The 16,297-nt window shown below is 46.3% G+C and overlaps 1 protein-coding gene across 1 annotated transcript in view; it reads right to left on the minus strand.

Moving 5' to 3' along the window:
- The window catches only part of Epas1 (endothelial PAS domain protein 1), a 78,849-nt gene that overhangs the window by 15,180 nt on the left and 47,372 nt on the right, over positions 1-16,297 (minus strand). The window contains exons 3-6 of the mRNA XM_028765084.1: positions 12,787-12,938; positions 12,275-12,359; positions 8,704-8,822; positions 8,381-8,586 (exon numbers count right to left, since the gene is read on the minus strand). Of these exons, the coding sequence (XP_028620917.1) occupies positions 8,381-8,586; positions 8,704-8,822; positions 12,275-12,359; positions 12,787-12,938 (562 nt within the window). The remainder of the gene's footprint in view (positions 1-8,380; positions 8,587-8,703; positions 8,823-12,274; positions 12,360-12,786; positions 12,939-16,297) is intronic.

Raw genomic sequence — 16,297 nt, forward strand, 5'->3', positions numbered from 1 at the left:
CTGGCTTGATGTCCACGCAAGTGCCCAGTTCAGAACAGGAACAGGGGCTGAGGCCTCCTGGGTAGCTGCTCAAGCTCATCCTAGTTGAAGTTGAGGAATGTTTAGATGGGAATCCTGAGACCCAGATGCAGAGACAAGGAGGAGCTAGGAAGGGAACTTTTGCTACAGTGTCACCCCTGGATGCTGTTCAGGTGCTATCTATGATCCTAAGTGTGTCTCCAATAGCTTGTCTCTTCCCGTCTCCAGGAGGGAGAAAGACAGAGGTTGCTAAGGAAAAGAAACATAAAATCAGTCCTCACAGACAAACAAGCAGCAAGGCCAGCAAAGGGTGTGACTGCACCCAGCACAGAAGTGTTCCTTCTGGATGGTCTCGTTTTGGTGGAAGCTGGACAGGGACAAGTCAATGTGGAGAGTCATGAAGAAGCACTGAAGCCTTCTGTGTGGAGACATTTAAGTGAACAAAGGCCTGCCCTAGAATCACTCCACTGGCCACCTTGTGTGTTACGTGTCATTTGAGCGTGTGTCATCTTTAGATGCTTCCCACTTTTCTCACGGGTGCATTGACTAGTGCACTCAGCTCCTCACAAGCCAGTGTAGCCATCCTACTTGGAAGCACACTGCCTTAGGCCATGGTTGTGTCCACTGGACAGAGGCTAAGGACAAGGGAAATCAAAAGCCCCAGCTGCTCAAGTGGCTGTTTCTATTCATTCCATCCACAGGGGTAATATGCATGTGTGGTTGTTAGACCCAGTCCTCAAGGATTATCTTAGACTAGCTACTCTCTGGGCTGGAGCAAACTACCCAGGTTCTAGATCTCTCCAGAATCCAGTCTTTTTTGTTTCCAAGCAATTTGACTTTCAGTTAACTTGCAGGGTGCCTCTGTCATGGCATACTCTCCACCAACCATCTGTAGTCAGTTACTCTTCCAGGGTCACCTGAGGCCTCTTTTTCTCCATAGAGCTGCCTCCAATTCCTTCTTCCCTTGCAGAGGCCTAATGGCCATGTGCCCCGGCCCTAGGAAGGATGCACTGGTCTCTTATACCCTGGGCCTTCTCCTTTCTCCTCCCCACAATGAGGGGAGTAATCACTGAAGTCTGTACCTAAGGTACAAGGAGGTTTGACAATCCAGCATCACTGAGGAACCCGGTCACTACCCATCTACTTTCCTTGAGCATGATTAACCATCTCAGTCAACACATGTTTACATGTATGTCCACATGCATGCACCCACAGGAGCACCTCTAACAGCCCATCATAATCTTCAATCTGTCCTTCCATTATGTACAGGACCTGCTATTATGTGAGCAGAGAAGAGGTAAGTTTTCTGACTAGTCATGATGTTGGAGGTCCAAGTCTTTGCCAAGTGAAGGTTAGGAGCACTGACCAAAAGGCTCAAGTGCAGCTGGTTCAGCCCTGTGGAAGTGTCCCTTGTGAGAGGCTGGCAGAGGACTTGTGCCAGCTGATCATCCTCACCACAAGAGGATTCGTCCCCGCTTGGTCTCTCTCTAGGCTCACTGGCCATGGGCATGCTGTGTGGAGCCAGGACCCTGGAGCTGGTACCCAAGGGCACTTCAGCTGGTGTGAAGCTGGTGAGGATGAGGAGAAGAGCAGTGCCTGTACCTAGCCATACAGCCATTCCTGGTAAGCATTTCAAACTCTGCCTGGGAATCAGAACCTGAGTGGCAGCAAGGCCACTTAAACAGGGTTATTCATTTGCTATTCAGACTCAGCAGATGCAGAATTTTCTACAGACTCTTAATATTGAACCCACTGGCCTTCTAGGAAAGATATGATAGTCTTTCCGGAGAAATCCCATTTCCCTTCATGATTAGGATCTTTCCATCAAAATGCCTCGAGTAAATATTATAACAACCTCATAATAAGATGTTTTTATCTAACTACTGTCTCATCCTTTCAAAGGCACACAATGGGAATGTCCGAGAAGACAAACAAACCTAGGTTTCGGAGTTGCCAGTTATCTTCCCACTAGTAGCTTTCATTTATCTTGTCAGCCAAAATAAATATTTAATGTTTCCCTCTTCATTCCTTTAAACAGACTACTGTAAAAACTGGGAAGTGCACACGGACCAAACACAATCGCAGAACATGCGGGCTCTCAGACTTCACAAAGCCAGGAAGCCCCAACTTAAAGCCATTTGCCCCCAACTGCAGGCACACCGACGCCACAGGGAGGTTAAGGAACCGAGCTTGTTTATAGAGTTGCTGTTATGGCCCCTGGGCCCTCCCTGCTCAGTCCCCCAGCTGCACCAGATAAGAGTGCCATCTGGGCTCCCCGTCAGGGGAGAGGGACCTCTGAGTTCTTCCTAATTAGAGATCCTTGACTTGCTGGAAGAAGAATCATTTGGGGTCATCCATAAACTTAAAAGTCAACTCGGGACTGTTCAAGAGAAAGGGGAAACGTAAAAAGACTTGTCAGATATTTTGAGGATCGAGTGTATTCTTTAATAACAAGCAGTCAAAGAAGTAGACCAAAGAGGAAAGGAGCAGAGACTTGGGCAAAGCTATGAGGAGGCAGGAGAGGAAGAAAGTGAGGAAACAGACAATGCACAGTAGAAGGGTCTCTCTGTTCTGAAGTCAGACAAGACAATGGCTTTGACCTTCAAAGGAACATGTGTCAGTAAACTGTGAGGTGATGTATTCACTGTCTGCAATTGCTCTCTATTCTGAAGACAGTCTATAAGCTGGAACGGGGAGATGACTTAGTGTATTAAGCGCTCAACTGTGCAAACATGAAGATCTGAGTTTGGATCCCCAGCCTCTGTGTAAAAACCTGCTGCATGGCAGAAGAAATCTGCAAACCCAGTGCTGGGTCCAGTGGGTGGTGGTGGGATAACAGGCAGATCCTGGGAGCTTGCTGACCAGCCACGTTAGCCAAAACAGTAAATTCTGTAAGAGCCTGTCTCAAAGAACAAGGTAGAGAATCACAGAGGGAGATATCCAATCTTGACCTCTGACCTTCAGAAGAATAAAGGCAGACAAGTGAACCCATATACATATGTACATACAAACATACATAAAATGAGGTGTGGTACGTTAAAAACATGTGTAGTGTGTTCTATAGAATGGACCACCAGACGAAAATTAGGAAAGAAAAGATCTTGTGAATGCTGTCCCCTCTGGAGGCAGGAGACATCCGGTACATGCCATCCTTCCCAGCCTGTAGCCACCGAGTGCCATTTCTACCTCTGCTTCCTTCAGAGGCCAAGGGTTGGCTGAGTACATTAATCATGTAAACATGGTGACTAGGGAGTATCTGAACTCTTCATGAAGATGAAAGGTTTGAGCACTTTTTAGGCACCTACTTGCTTTCCCAAGAATGCTATCCCTAATAAATGTGTGGTCTCGGCGGCTCTTTCCTTCCATGCTTTAACGACCCCCCCCCCCCACATTCGTTTTTATTTTTGTATGTTTATAAGCACTGGCAGTGTATGTCTTTAATGATATCTAGATTATTCACTACTCAGATTTCAAGACCTAATCATGTTAGTATATTTTTACCTAGACTGTGTTTACTTTAAGGAACAGCCCTGAAGTCTTGCACAGTCCTCAGTATTGTCCAGTTACATGAAGTCTATACAGTCAGCTCTGTAGACCATCCTCTCTATGAGCTCTGTTCTCTCCGTTAAATGTTGTCTGTAGGGTGAAGTTATACACTGAAAGGTAGCCTGGTCTCCATTCTGGACCAGTTCTGTCCTGCATGCCGCCACCATCTTTCCGTTGCCAAAACCCCAAAGAGTAAAAAGAAATGTGAGAAGCAACTCATCCATGTTTTAGCAATGACATATAGTAAATTCTGAGATGAACCCCAGAGAATTTGTAGAGCATTTCCAATAGACTAGAGATTTAGGATAACATGTGAGTGTTTTTTTATACATTCAAACATGGCTAGGGCTGGTTCCAGAATCCTGTCAGCTGATTGATACAAAGACACACAGCACACTAGAGTCTAACTTCAGGATCTAAAGAAGCACTGGATAACTCTTGACTGAGATGTCTACAGAAAGAAAATGAATAGGCCTGCAAAAGCATTTAGAATTGATATATATAAAACCAAAATACTTGCACTGTCCTTGCAAAAGATCACCCTGAAATTAAGACAATATCACCCATTAGAAAAAGCAGCAATGTTTATTAATCATCTCCAATGTGCAATAGAGAACATATTATTTTATAATAAATTAGCTTAAAATTGGTCTGTTTTATTCTCTGACTTGACACACCTCATAGCTGTCTTCACACATGCCTGGCCCACACTTTCTGGTTCTTTATAATTTCCTCTTTAAAGCTGCATTTATTTTTGTGGGTGTGCATGCCATAATATGTGTGTGTGTGTGTGTGTGTGTGTGTGTGTGTGTGTGTGTGTGTGTAGGTCAGAAGACCACTTGTAAAAGCAGCTCTGTCCATATGGGTTCCAGGGGTCAAACTCAGATTCTCAGGCTTGGCAGCAGGTGCCTCTATTTGCTGAGCCGTCTCACCAGCCCAGGTCTTTATGGACATTCTTTTCATGATCCTCAAGGCTTCTCTCACTTGTGCTGTCTTACTCTTCCTAAGTTCTTTGAACGATTCCACCACACATCTTTTCCCCCAAAGATTCAAGTATGTGTGTGTGTGTGTGTGTGTGTGTGTGCACGTGTGCATACATACATGTGCATGTATATGTGTGCAGATGCCTTCAGAGGCCAGAGATTCAATGTAAGTAGAGCTGTAAGTAGCTGTTATTATGTGTATGGGGTGGGGGTCTCTGCAAGATCAGCACTCACTCTTAACTGCTGAAGCATCTCGTCAGCCACATAAGTCTTCCTAACTTATTAACCTAACTCCTGGCTATGCCTTATATTGTTTTGATGGGTGCTCTCAAATTCTTTGCCTGTAAAGGCTAAGTGGTTTTATTCATTAGTTTTAAATTCTTACTGTAATTTTCATACATCTTTCAAAGTAACAGGAAGACTCACAAAATCACACTGAGATTACATGTAATTTTTCAAAGAAAACCTTATCTTGATGAGTTGGCTTTCTTCACAGTTATTTTACTTGGCCACTAGATGGCATCTCACATGAATTTAAAAACCCACCCCTTTAAAGGATTTGAGAATGGCCTGGGTCTTTCTCCTGGATGAATGGCGTGTTCTGTTCTGTACTACGAATTCCTTGTGGTTTCATTAAGCTGTTCATATCTCAAGCTCAAAACCCTTAGCCACCAGGATTTGTTTTTTTTCCTCTTTGACATAATAGTTTCAAGACATGGCAGATGTTTCCCAAGTAACATCTCGGATTAGTTCCTTAGACTGTTAAGAAACAGACAGAATGTAACGTTTATGATAGAGTGCACAGCAGAGAAGGACATTAATTATACTGATAATACAGACATCCTTAGCACTCAGGATGCTGAGGTAGGAGGATTGTTGCAACTCACAGGCCAGCCTTGGGAGGATGGGGGCTAGAGGAAGACAAGTTTTTTCTTTTACCTGGCTAAGGAACTTCACTCCTGTTGACAGAGCCACAGCAGTCTACCCTAAACAGGCTGGGCACTCTTCATCTGGAAATCTGATGCCCAAAATGTTAAAAGTTTTAACATTAATTTTCAACACTTAAAAGTTTCAGATTCTAGATCATTTTGGATTTTGAATTTCTGGATTCACTTAGGAGAGTTTATGCAAAATTTCCCCCAAACTCACAAATGAGAAACACGTTTAGTTCCAGACTTTTCAGATAAGCAGTGTGTCTAAGCCATGACTGTGCTCTGTACGTCAGTGGAATGACAGAACTATTGGAGGGTTTAAAGTATTCACTGTCCCAAATAACTAATAATCAAAGTGACCAAGCCACCCCCAGGGACATAAAAGCGACTGTCTTAAATTTACTGATTGTGGAAACCTGAGTTCAACAAGCGGTAAGACTTCCCATCTGCTTTGCCTCTCTCCTTCCTCTCCTCTGTCTATAATGCCGACCCCTTTTTTCTTTTGCTATATATATATCTATCTCCAGAGGAAAGTATCAAACTTGCTCAGATTTGACTGTGGATTCAAACTGCCTTTCTTCAGATTCTTTCCTGGTTTCATTAGGGGAAAACAATCCCTTTTGTGTGAGATGTGCCCCTCCTATGTCAGATGTCACCAAACCAAATAATTCACTGGATAAAATGGGGGAACCCTGTTCTGCACTGGCTATCACACGTAGATGCTGGGCTTGGAGCATATTTCTCAGAAGGTCATGTTAGCATGTATATGTATACTCTCTCTCCCTCCTCTCTTTTATACACACACACACACACACACACACACACAAACACACACACACACTGCTCCACACCCCAACATATGGAAACAGAACAAGCCCCTCCCCCAATCCAAAGCAATCGAGAAATAACACCAAGGGATTAAACACTTAAAATAGTCCCTTCTTCAACTGCCCTATCTGTACCCTGGTTAACTAATCTGCTAATCGGTTAAACGCTCTGTGTGGCACTCTGTGTTTGCATCCCTCTGCAGTCGTCTTCCTAGCAGAACAGAAATCATGTTGGGCCATGTAATCAGCTTCCTTGAAAGACAAGTTTATGCTGAAAATACAGTGTGTCCTAAGACATCATAAGCGGCATCTCTCTGTACACAATGAGTCACAAAGCCCTAAATCACAGGATCCTTCTAGTGACCTGCCATCCTGAGCCAAACTAGGGAAGTCAACGTGGTACCTCTCTCTTTCTGTGCACATGGGGTCTTCATCCCTTTAGGTTCGAATTTCTTGTGACTTTCCCCCTTTGCCTTTAACTCAAGGCTAGAGCCTTTACCTGAAATCTTTCTGGGGGATAGTTCCCTCACCTGCCAGTTTGTTTTTAAAATCTCCTTTCTGTTATCGAGAGATGGCGGGTGACTTGAGGGTGCTTGGTTCTCCCTGCTTATGGAGCTGAGATCTAGTCAGAGTGACTCCCTCCTACCCCCCACAGTCCTGGCCACTCCTGGTGGCCGGGTAAGCATCCCAACTAACATTTCACCTCAAAGCTGGTGCCATGGATCTGGCACTGGGACTTTCAGGGTCTCTCTAAAAACTGTACAGAGCATACACCTCAGAGCTATCTTCTGCTCAGACTGTTCCTGTAGATACAGGATTGGATGTGTGAACATCCAGTGGTCACCACCATACCAGCAGTGGTAACACTAGAATGACCATTGGTGCTGACCAATACAGGTTAGGTTTCTCTCCCTATAAGCTTGTAGAACTTTTCCTAATTATATAACACTCACTACCTCCCACTGCCTTGAGACCTAACTCTGTTGTGATCAGAACTGGGAGACAGGAATATGTCAAGGATCTTTTACATTCCTTCTGAAATGGAGCCATAAGTGACAGCCAACACACCAGGTCCATCTAGACTCTGAGTGGAGGATCTAAGCCGAACCTAGAAACCAGACATGTCTGCCTAGAAATAGAAGACCCTAGCTGAGAAAGAGAGGAGCTGGGCCTGAGGGCTGTTGGGAGCTTTGGGGTTTGGGGGCCACCTGCTATGGGGAAGAGCAGGCTGTCTCCGGCTCCTGTGGACCAGACTTTCAGAGGCAAGCTTATTATTGCCTTGAGCTCAGGAGGAAGCTCTTTGCTTTGGGGAGGCCAGGAATAGAAATGAGCCAAGACACAAAGCCTCCACATGTACAGCTTTGTACTTTTCCAAGTGTGTTCACAACTGTGACCTCTCAGAATGATCCCATAAAACACAGCAGAAACAAATCATTCATTCAGAGTGACAAGCAGGACACTTGCCGAGAGACACTGCCGAGTTGAACTCATGCTGGGTAAAGCAGTCAGACATGGTGGTGCCATTTATTCAGGCTAGGGATACATACTCCAGTTCGACCCCCACCTGCCTTTCCTGCCCCTGGGGCAAGCCACTGCAGATCACAACTTGTTCTCACCATCCACAACTAGATCCCAGCAGCAGCAGCAGAAGTGGGTAGGAACTGCGGTGTAGTCTACACACACCCTGCATGGAATGACAACCGCACAGCATGCCTTCCTTGTGCACCCTCTGTGGTCTCACCTTTGATGAAGGTGAGAGCCTACACTGACCACAGATGACTCTGTCAGAGGCTAGGCTCTCTAGTCCAAGCCCACTCTCTTTATTGCTTCTGTACCCCACCCCCAAGAAAACGTCCAGTTGCTCTCGAATTGGTGATTAGAGTCCCGCCTAGCTCACTTAAAGTCTTCACCTGGAAGGAGGCTACCTTCTACAAACTTGCAACCAGCAATACCACACTATGTCCTGGTCCCATCCCTGCACTGTAGGTACACTCACACAGAAACACGCAGGTAAGATACACCCCACTCCCCCACCCCCCGTCCTTGCTGGGACTTCAGATTCCCAACACCCCACCTGTCATCACAGTAGGTGAACTTCATGTCCATGCTGTGGCGGCTCAGGAAAGTCTTGCTGTCCAAGGGGATGTCCATGTGGGATGGGTGCTGGATCGGCTCACACATGATGATGAGGCAGGACAGCAGGGGCTCCTTGTAGCCACAGAGGCTATTGTGAGGGGGGCAGTTGTTGTAGACTCTCACTTGCCCGGTGCAGTGCAAGACCTGGGGACAAACCATAGGAGTAAGACAAGGCCGAGACTGCTGAGAAGAGGGACAGGGCCTCAGGCACCCATGCTCCCAGCTCACACTTGACACTACAAGCTATGACTGATAGCCTACCTTCCAGGTGGCAGACTTGAGGTTGACGGTCCGGCCTCTGTTGGTGACTGTGCACTTCATCCTCATGAAGAAGTCACGCTCAGTAGACATGTCTTTGCTCTTCTTCCCAAAACCAGTGCCTGAGTGGGGAAGGGTGTGGGACCCAGTTGAATAAATCCAAATTACAATCTATTTGTGTTTCCTAATTGTTTGTAGTTGAGTGCCATGGGCAGTCCCTCATGGCCTAAATACTAATGGTATCCCTCAGCTGCTGCGCCTTGAATCCTGGCTCAGTTGTGGTCAGAACAAGGGGACAGAAATATGTCAAGGAAGGCTTTTACAAAGCTTCTAGTGATGTCCAGTTCCACTCAGGGGCATGGGCTAACACCAGGTCCATAGAGACTCACAGTGGAGGGGCTCCTGGGAGACACAGCTGCTCCCCTGCAAAAGCCAGATGTCTGTCTTGGAGAAAGAGGTGCTAGGCCTGAGGAAGGCTGGGTAGACACTCCCGTGTCACTGCATCACCAGGAGCAGGAAGGCCTAGAAGGCAGAAGCTGCCCCATGTCTGCTTCCCACTGTAGCTGTTTGTCACCTGAGAGTTGTGAGGCTACAGCCACAGTTGCAGATGTCTCTTCCCAGCCAGGCCTGCATCCTCTGGCGGGAAGCTTGAGAGTGACCGTGGTAGCTCAAGGACACTGTCCAGTTAAAATTATCCTCGGACAATTATCCTCTGTGCTCTTTCTAGCCTGTCTCTCAGGAACATGAGAGACCTATATCTTATCTGCATCCTGGAGTGACTATGTTCTTTCTGGATAATGTACCATTCATCAGTTTTCTCCCAAAGGTGACACATGTCAAGGAGGGGGAAGAATGAACATGGATGAACACACACAAACACACACACACACACACACACACACACACACACACCTTGTTTTTAACTGGAACTGGGTGGACAAGTCTATCTTAAAGATGTTTTTGACAAAGATCAATTAGATCACCTTTCATTCAGGATTAAGTAAATCGCCGAGACAAAGAACATACAGCTTCTTTCCTTCAGTACAAGTCTCCAAAGCCTGCCCAGTTTTTCTGCTTCTTGTTAAGCAGAATAGAAAACATGAGGCCAGCTGTGTCTAAACTGTGGCTACACTGCCACCTTCATTCTTGGCCTCCAAAGGCCCAGCATCACAGAGCAATCTAGGACCTTCCAACAAATAGTCACACTGCTTTCTAAGAGAAGCTGCCTCTGCACCCACACCACTAAGGAACCTTGATTTGACTGACAGTCTAAAAGAGTTGTGTATCAAAAGAACTGGCCTCCTTGAACTAAAATTAAACATCTTTTGCAGAACCCATTAAGTGACAGCTTGAATGTTGTTCTGATAAACTCTCCCCAATTCTTATAATTTTAGTTACTAGGTGGGGTTTGTATATGATGAGTTATAACTGTATTGAGAGCTCCCAGGAGTTAAGAATGAGGGAGCTGGAGATTGAATTGTGACTAATAGTCTGGGTTGTTATTGTGGGCTCCTAACTTGCTATGCTAATCTCTGGAGTCTCCCCATTCTGATGTCTGATAGTATCACCTCAGCTTGAACATCTTCAACATCCCTTGACTGTTTGCAGGACAAAGTTTGAGGCTCTCCACCTCACCATCAAAGCATTCCACAGCCTGTCTCCTGACATTCTCTTTTTCCAGGAACCCATATTGACCCCTTGCTTTTAGGCCATGAGTCTATGCAGCCTGAAATCTTCAGTGAGGACTTGCTGATTGGCTGAGTTTGCCTGATCTCAAATCTCTATTCATGAGTCTGAGTGTTTCTCAGATAAGTGGAGGGCACTCAGCTGTGAGCCAGAGAACCTAAACCTACATTTGGCCTCATCTTTTGCTATTGATTTGAAAAGAAAGACTTTGAGCAGCACAGGAGTTGAGATACTTGGTTCATCTCATAGACTCAAACAGAGATTCTGGTCAGCAGTTGATTGAGACCAAGAACCCAGGGACCAGTGTTCTCTAGAAGAGAAGCAATGAGAGACACCTCTTTACAAAGTACTTCTGAGAGCCAAGCATGGAGGTGCATGTCTGTAGTTGATAGCCTCTTCACCATCAAGAACCAATCATTCTATATAGCCTAGTGTTTCTCAGTACCACAGGCAAGACAAATAAACTCATGGTGGTCCCCAGCCTCTATACTCTGGGAGCCAGCTGGCCAAGCAATCCAGATGAGAGGTCAGGGCAGCATCAGAAAGGGAGGTGGTTATAATTTTACAAAGCTTTGTAAGTCTAAGTGTGGATTACAGTAATCTGTACCAACAGGAGAGGTGAGCCAATAAAGCCTCAGCTTTTGTATCACGCATGACAATGACAACACTTCACAGGTGTGGTATCACTGCCTTTGTTATTCAGGTTGGATGAGCTCACACCCCATGGTAGTGACAGGTGAGAGAAGTAAAAGATGTTTTGATGTGGGCAGTCTGTCCAGACCAGTGATAGACTCTTAAGTACAGACAGAATCTTAGCAGTCATTGGGAGCCCCTGCTGCCTACGGCTATGGCTCCTTTTGTTTGGTTTTGAAAGGTTTACTGAAGTTTTTATGAGCACATTTGTGCAAATACCTGCAGAGGTCAGGGGAGGACCCTGGATCTCCTGAAGCTGGAGTTACAGGCAGTTGTGACCCACTACCAGTCAAAAGTCCTGGGAGGTCAACTTAGGTCCACTGGAAGAATAGCCTGTACTCTTAACCACTGAGCCAGTTCTCCAGCCCTAAAGTTTCAGTTCTTCTGAAAATCTCCACATTCCCGTAATAGCTACTCTTCAGTAGTAATCCTAAGGGTCACGCCTCTTGACACACACCTGACACACAGGGCAGGCATGAACCTTGCACTCACCAGCAGAATAGGGTTAGAAGTGGTGACATGCCCATTTCAGGACTCAGGCCTAGGAAGGTCTGCCAGCTTCAACAATTGCACTTTACAGGGAGAAGTAAGAAATGTGGCTCTGAGCTGTCATATAACATGGCTACTCTAGTGTCTCCACATGACAAAGGCTACCAGGAGGCTAAATAGACTGAGAGCCATAGTCACTGTCCCAGCTACAAATCTGGTGATCCATTTTAATCACTTCAACCTAGTTCATCCCCTGATGACTGCAATCCAGCTGATGTCACATAGAGCTAGAGACCTGCCCACAGAATCTCCAGAAATGTGGGAGATTGCTTAAGCCCTTGTGTTGGGTGGTTTGATACACGATAAATAGCACCTGTAGCAGTTCCCATAAATAATTTGGCATAGATGAAGCTATTGGTTTGGGTGGTGTCACTTAGCAGGGATGATTGATCTCAGGTGATGAAACGTCCTAGAGATGGCACCCTGACCTGGTAGTATGACATCGGGCATCTTGGATGGTCATTAGGAGCTATTCTATGTGCTGGGTCTCATCTCAGTGGCCGAATACCCACCCAAGAGTTAATCCAACTGGAAACTATGGATGCCAGTTTTTTCACAGCACCATACCGTAATCCTTTTGGGCTATTTGTGTAGACTTGTGGGGAGGGGATCACGGGAAGAATGCAAACATAGAAGAACACTTTACCATTTTTGAGAGTCAGGTTCTCACGGATCTCCTCATGGTCACAAGGATGAGTGAAGTCAAAGATGCTGTGTCCTGTTAGTTCTACCTGTTTCAAAAGCAAGGCCAGACACTGTTACTATGATGAAGTCAGACTCCAGGAGGAAACTAGATAACAACATCTGTATTCAGAGACAGGAAAGGAAATGAATGGGGTGCTCATCAATAATCTCCGGCCAACATTGGGTCCATGGACTTACAGATGTGACAGAGCAGTAATGGCGGCAATAGGGACTTGATTCATATGGTTGCCAAGTTAATCTAACCAGAAGAGACCTGACAGGGCAGCCACGAGCAATGCAAAGCCCCATGACACTGGGAGCATGTTTCTCGGGGTTTGTGGCCTAAGGACTGTCATCATCATATGGGAGTGTGTAAGGAAAAGTCAAGAGAGATGATGCCTAGGACCTCCTGTTAGCTTCTATTTCCCCAAATGTAGACATTTTTTTTCTATTGAAAGAGGCAGAGGGTGTCACCTGGGTAAGTCCCATGAACTTGCTGATGTTTTCCGACAGAAAGATCATGTCACCATCTTGGGTCACCACAGCAATGAAACCCTCCAAGGCTTTCAGGTACAAGTTATCCATCTGCTGGTCAGCCTCAGCTTCAGATTCATTTTCAGAGCAGACTGGAAAGAGTGGACATGGACAACACTCATGGGTGTTAAAGCAGACAAGACTGAGGGGACAAGCATGGCTCTAGAGCACAGGGTGGGCTTTTATGGGAAAGGCATACTGCCAACCATCTAAGCATTTGCCACACGCCTGATGAGCAAAGTCTAGATGAAACACCCAGGCCACACTGACAAATGACTTTGGGACAGTGTGGTTTCTGTGGTAGCAGAATTTGCTGTCCAATAGGAAGGCTGGGGGAAGGGTCTAGAGGTACAACGCTAGACATCATAGCAGCAACATCTGATACTTTAGCTGCTAACATAAGTGGAACAATAACCACAGACAGGCAACACAGTAAACACTTTACATGGGCTTTACAGTGACTCACGAGGCATGTAGCATTGAGTCTCATTTTATAGGCCCAGGACTATAGGCCCAGGAGGGCCCAGGACTGCTATGCAATTTATGGAGTTTTGTGCGAAGTAAAGAACATGGAAACCCCTGCTCAAAAATTAAGCTGAGGCCAGAGCCTAAGGCCATGCAAGTAAGAGGAGGCTGTACCCCACCCAGGGTGTGCTGGAAGGTCTCCCCCACACTTCCTTCCTAATTCAGGGGAGCTGGGAAAGAGCCCTTTCTTCCTAAAAAAAAAAAAAAAAAAAAAAAAAAAAAAGTTCAGAGGTGTAAAAGTTGCTGCTCCAGGGACCACGTGCTGAAGACTATTCCCATGGAGAGAAAACCAGCCGGGCTGGGCAAGAGTGCTTGACCTAGGAAACGCGCAAGAAGAAGGTTTCAGCTGCGTTTGAGTTACCCTAGTGAGGTGGCCACTTTCTCCAGACAAACAGAGGCCAGCCCTGAGGCCTACTGAGAATTTATTTTCTCTTCAGCCTCTTTGATCTCAGTGGCAACACTGACTTCAAAATCTGGAGAACTCCCAAGACAACCTATTTAGGTTACTAGACCCAGAGAAAATAGTTCTGCTTAAAGTTTCCTGTTTTTAACAGGCCTCGCACAGCCAAGCGGGCTTTCCGAAGTGTCCAGTCCGCTTACTTCCAGGAGGTGGCGAAACTGGCTACAGTGGCGTTGCCTGCCCTTTGGAGAAAGGTGCTCTGGGGCCAGACACATGACATCTTGAGACTCAAGTCACAACAACTACAGGGTCAAGGAAGCCAGCAGCCCTCTCCTTCCCTGGGACCTTGGAGCAGCCAGGCTTGGGCGTGGCCTCTTCCTTCAGTGGAACTATTTGCTCTTGTAGCACCTGCTTATTCTCCTAGGAGTCTCTGAAGGAACTTGGCCAGGTCACTCCCAGCCCAGAAGAGGAAGGCAGACATCCCCCTGCTGCACCCAGAGTCCTGAGCCTCCTGTCACATCTCTGTTGAAAACTGCTAATCCTCATGGCTGTGCACACCAGACTTCCCCTAAATACATATCTGACCCTGCACTGGGCTTGGGGTAAGCTCACTCACTGCAGTTACGAAGCTTTTCCTCCATATCTTCCCTGGGCTGGAATAAGGGCTGGGCTCACCCGTGGCACTCATTACACACTCAGTTCTGTGGAGAACTGGGGACACGGCAAGCAGGGGTGCAAGTCCAGCCTTCAGGCACCAACAAGCTTCCAGGAAAGACATTTGTTGACGAGTCTAAGCCCCTCCTGGGGAAACTGCTAAGAACAGAGAGCAAACTGTGGGTACAAAATAAAGTAGGTGCTTGCTAAGGTACTGGGCTGGTTCTCTAATCATCTGGGGTTCTACATCCTGGCCATTTGCTTCCCAGGACCTGTCAAGGTTCGAATCTCAAAGAACTGTGGTATAGACGAACTGTCTCCACTGAGAAGGAGCACAAGTTTCTTTAATGCTAAAAATAGCACCAGTAAACAGGCTTTGATGACTCCACAGCCAGGATATGTGCAGCTGAGAAGGTTGTGGAGCACCTTTTCCGGAGCACTGCTCACTTCCTTTAGACAGCACCGCCCATGGTGGGTGACACACCAGAACTGTAGAGCCATTTGCCTCGGGTGAACTAGCAGGTGCCAGAGCAAGGGGTCTCTGACTGGGTCTTTGAGGCCAGCAGTGAGGCTGCTACATTCTTACTCCACCAGGATGATTCTTCTAGATGTTTCCCTCTTCAAGAAACTCTAGAACTCCTAGACTGTTTCAGAGAAGCTTAGATACAGGCTTCCTACTTCCCAGGTGCTTGGTACTAAGTTATCTCCACGGAGTCTTTCCTTTCAAAGGCTGTGCCTATGCAGTGCCTCCTCTCCCAGCACCACAGTGCTCAAGTCTTTCAGACACACAGAGCTGCAAGAAAAGAGAATGGGCCACTTTCTGTATCTTTGGCTGTACCTTATGCCCACTGTGGGCAGGCTTGGGCCCACTTTCAGCAGTGTAATAGATCCCACCTGACCTTGCTGCTCTCCTGGTGTGCCCCAGAAGTCCATCACTGGAGAGTTTTATCTTGCTCTTTCCACACTCGCTCACCCGCGATCCTTGCTCGCCATGCTAGCCTTCGTAAAATGCTATACAGAGCTACAGTCAGTTGCTATCTCCTGACTGACCAGACTCTCTGCCCTAAGAGAACACTACAAAGTTAGACTTTCTTGAAGGGACTGCTGGCTGCTCTCAGCCAGGAACATCCTGGCATGAATCATCCTGCTGGCCTCCTTCCAAACAGCACAGAAAAGGCCTTGATTTTGAGTATAGGTGGGGCCATGGAGTGGGAGAGTAAAACAATTGGGCTGAAAACCAGGGAAAACAGGTCTTACCATGAGGCATAAGAGGGCACAGAAATCACATCTCCTGCCATAAGTCTGTCCTTTTTGTCCTACTTTTCCTGATAGATAAGTCACAGTAAAAACTTTAAAATCATGTCTTGGGTTTTAATGTCTTAAGGATCAGAGAATCATATCCTGAGCAGACTATTTGTCTTCACTAGGCAAATGCCAGGAATCAAACATAAATAAATTCAAATCAAAATAATCAAAACTAAACCTGACATTTATGTCTAGAAAATTGGCTTTGTGCTGACCTCCAACTCTACAGTAACAAGAATTTGATTTCTGGGGGGAAGCCTCAAATCAGAATTGGGGAGAATGTACATTCTGCACATTTACTGCGAGCTAAAGCTCTCGGAACACAGAAGCGACTCTCCTTCAGCTCCAGAACGCAGGGCTCATCTTGAAATAGGATTTAAGACAATTGAGTGATATTTCCACTCATGTTCCCGCCAGAATGTGTTCTGTCCTCTTGGGCCAGCATGGAAGCGAGTATCGTAAAGCTATTGTTTCGATTTGTTTCCTGTGATATGAATCTCAACTGTGGCCCGACTCAGCCTGGAGTTCTCAGTGCGGAGGCTTCCTTCCCAACATTCCCACACACAA

The sequence above is a fragment of the Grammomys surdaster genome, unplaced genomic scaffold (genome assembly GCF_004785775.1).
Source record: "Grammomys surdaster isolate TR1022 unplaced genomic scaffold, NIH_TR_1.0 149, whole genome shotgun sequence".
In the NCBI taxonomy this organism is placed as follows: Eukaryota; Metazoa; Chordata; class Mammalia; order Rodentia; family Muridae; genus Grammomys; species Grammomys surdaster.